This window comes from Otolemur garnettii, unplaced genomic scaffold, assembly GCF_000181295.1.
Source record: "Otolemur garnettii isolate 467f Iridium unplaced genomic scaffold, OtoGar3 scaffold00074, whole genome shotgun sequence".
In the NCBI taxonomy this organism is placed as follows: Eukaryota; Metazoa; Chordata; class Mammalia; order Primates; family Galagidae; genus Otolemur; species Otolemur garnettii.
The window spans coordinates 30,404-33,420 of NW_003852469.1; the positions used below are offsets into that span (position 1 = coordinate 30,404).

Below are 3,017 nucleotides of genomic sequence, written 5' to 3' on the forward strand. Positions count from 1 at the left end.
ATGCTCCCCTTATAATTTCTATCTTCTCCTATAAAAGGACCAAACTCCTGTTTAATATTTTAACTCTGAACATCAAGTATGCTGACGGAGCTCAATGGTTTTCATCTTAATTCCTCTACTGATTACAAAGTGTTCTGTAAATAGAATATAAAATCAAATTACAAAGTTCAAGTTTCTTCTTTCGGTTTTAGCTGGTAACAAAGAATTATACCAGAATGGAAAAGCAGAACTGCTCCAAATGCACGTAACTCAGCTAGTACTAAAAGAAACACTGACTTTCCTCCAGTATCGTATGGTAGTTTATTTTAACGAAAATAATTACGATGAGTTTCACAGCTATGTATCCTCATGTAGGTACCCACTGAGGAGGAACAACTGGATAAACAGTACATTTAACAGTATCTTACTATACATCCAATTTAAGTAATTTTAGGGAAAAGAAAAAGATATAAAAGCATCCCTTTTTATATAATTCCGTATTTGTTTCCAGACAACACAGAATCAAGATACAACTGTAGATTATAATTCTAAACTTAACATTGGTGCCTGCAGCATGTAAAGTTCCAGTTATGTATCGCGAGGCATTTGTCAGATGATAATCAAATGTTTTGTCACACAGCGGTGTTAAGCTGCTAAGATAATATTCTAATGCTTTATACTGCCACGGGTCCTTCTGTTGTTTTTTTTTACATGAGCTCAGATACTCCAGTAAACTCGCACTGTTTTCATCTGGTTAGCCTTTGGGTTATCACTTCTCGATACATAATAGAGATGTAGATGAGCAGCAAAAAGATAACAAAGAAATCATCTAGAAAGCCGAGAATTCCAAACAAGGCTTCAGGCACAAAATCCAGAGGTGATATAAGGTAGAAGAAAGCTCCCATTAAGCAAAGTATTATCCTAATGCGGAACATCCAGAAAAGGCCCCCGACTGAAAACATTTCCCTGAATGCGTGCCTCAGTAAAGTGGGGAGATCCATAATTCTCTCCATAATCTGGTAGGGGAGAAAAACAAATAGGATTTAGCATCACATGTCAGATTTCAACATATAATTTTCTTACAACATGAAAACTCGGAGAAGATGAATTAAGCAGTTCCACATACTGACAGGCCTTTTTTTTTTTTTTTTTTTTTAAAGAGAAAGAGCCTGCTATGTTGGCCAGGCTGGAATACAGTGACGCCAGTCCTCCCAGCTTAGCCTCCCAAGTAGCTGGAACTACAGGAACACACCACCACACCGGTTTATTTATTTACTTTTTTTTATCCAGATGGGGTCTCATGTTGCCCAGACTGGTCTTGAACTCCTGGCCTCAGGCAACCCTCCCACCTTGGCCTCCCAAAGTCCTGGGATTATAGGATGAGCTACTGTGCCTGGCCTTATAATTTCTAATTATGCATTTCATTTAAATATGGTTATTTGAATACTAAGTTCTTATAAAACAGGTCTTATTGCAGATAATTAAAGAGCAATCAAAGTCTCATTGGGCTTAAAATGTGGGTTACAGTCGTGCAAAACTCGTGTCATCTCTAACTTGAATTAGTGAAACAAACTAAGCCTGGTATATAAGATCAGAGCGTGAGGCAGGAGCTCAGACTTTAAGACCAAACATATCTGGGTTTGAATTCAAAATCATTTATTAGCCAGGTAATCTTGGGAATGGTGGTTTAACTACTAGAGATAATTCAAGGACTAACTGAGGATTTATATGCAATAAGGACTGTTAAGAACTAGGAAGAGCTATAGTATATGAGAGAACTTTATAAATTACCAGACATTAAAGACACACGAACTTTGATGGCTTTGACAGTTTAAGAACAGCAGTGAAACTGAGTCTGTCCAGTGAATCAGTTCCTGTGGTCATTCTTCTGCTTCCAGTTCCCTTATTTTTAACAAGATTATAAAATCATGAATTTGACTGAGGGGTACGCATTTTATGTAACAAGTGCCAAATAAATTGAGAGGGAGATGGAGACAAAGATTGAGCAAGTGAGGAGAACGGTTTTAAACACTCAAAATCATCCTGTAACTCCTTTTAGAGTACTTGTCTCGATGGATCTAGAATTACTTCCTATGTGAATTTTCTGCTCTCTATAGAAGAATCTAATATTTAAAACAAAATAGCTTTATGGCTTTCACAAAGTCTATGGCAAATGACTTTAGATCTTCCAGTAAACAGCCAATATGTTTTGGATAAAGGACGTATGAGATACTAAACCAATAAGAAAAGATACTACGCTTGATCTTAGCCAAAAGGCTGACAAGCAATCCGATATCTTTTTTTTTTTTTTAGAGAGAGATTCTCAGTATCTCGCCCTAGGTAGAGTGCCGTAGCGTCACAGCTCACAGCAACCTCCAACTCTTGGGTTTAAGTGATTCTCTTGCCTCAGCCTCCTAAGTAGCTGGGACTACAGGTGCCCACCACAACGCCCGGCTATTTTTTTGTTGTGGTTGTCATTGCTGTTTAGCAGGCCCGGGGCCAGGTTCAAACCCACCACCCTCGGTGTATGTGGCTGGCGCCATAACCACTGTGCTATGGGTGCCGAGCAGATCCAGTATCTTTTGAATACCTATCTTTTATCACAGCTGTTTTGTTCATTTCTAATATGGCATCAGTTATACAAAAACAACATTAGACACGAAATATGACATGGTGTACTAAGAAATGTTTGTGTATTAAGCATAAACATACTCCAACTTTGAAGGAAGTAGAATATCAAAGAACTAAGTGCATTTATTGTATTTTAATGTCACATAAATGCTTTCTTACTCATGAAATATCTGACATCTACCAAAAAAAAAATAATTGAGCAGTGGTATGCTCAACATTTAAAAATATGAAGGAAAATGATTTTTTTGAAGTTCAGTGGTACTTCTTGAATTTGCAACAGGCTGCATTTTCAAATTCTATGGATGTCCCTGGAAGATGTTAAAAAGAATTGCTGCCTTGAAAATAGGAGAGGCTGGCTCGGCACCTGTGGCTCAAGAGGCTAGGGCGCCAGCCACATACACCTAAGG

General features: G+C 37.9%; 1 protein-coding gene and 1 pseudogene across 5 annotated transcripts in view; both read right to left on the minus strand.

The window, feature by feature from the left end:
* Positions 1 to 284: 284 nt before the first annotated feature.
* RNF170 (ring finger protein 170) overlaps positions 285 to 3,017 on the minus strand; it is a 30,234-nt gene continuing 27,501 nt past the window's right edge. For 4 of the 5 annotated variants that reach the window (XM_003793911.2, XM_023515554.1, XM_023515556.1 and 1 more), the window contains one exon: positions 285 to 995. In XM_003793911.2, coding sequence (XP_003793959.1) covers positions 726 to 995 — 270 coding nt within the window. In that variant the 3' untranslated portion in view covers positions 285 to 725. Of the gene's footprint in view, positions 996 to 1,792; positions 1,882 to 3,017 lie in introns of all 5 variants that reach the window. The other variant, XM_023515555.1, reaches the window with a different exon arrangement.
* On the minus strand, positions 2,152 to 2,268 carry LOC111726676 (annotated as a pseudogene).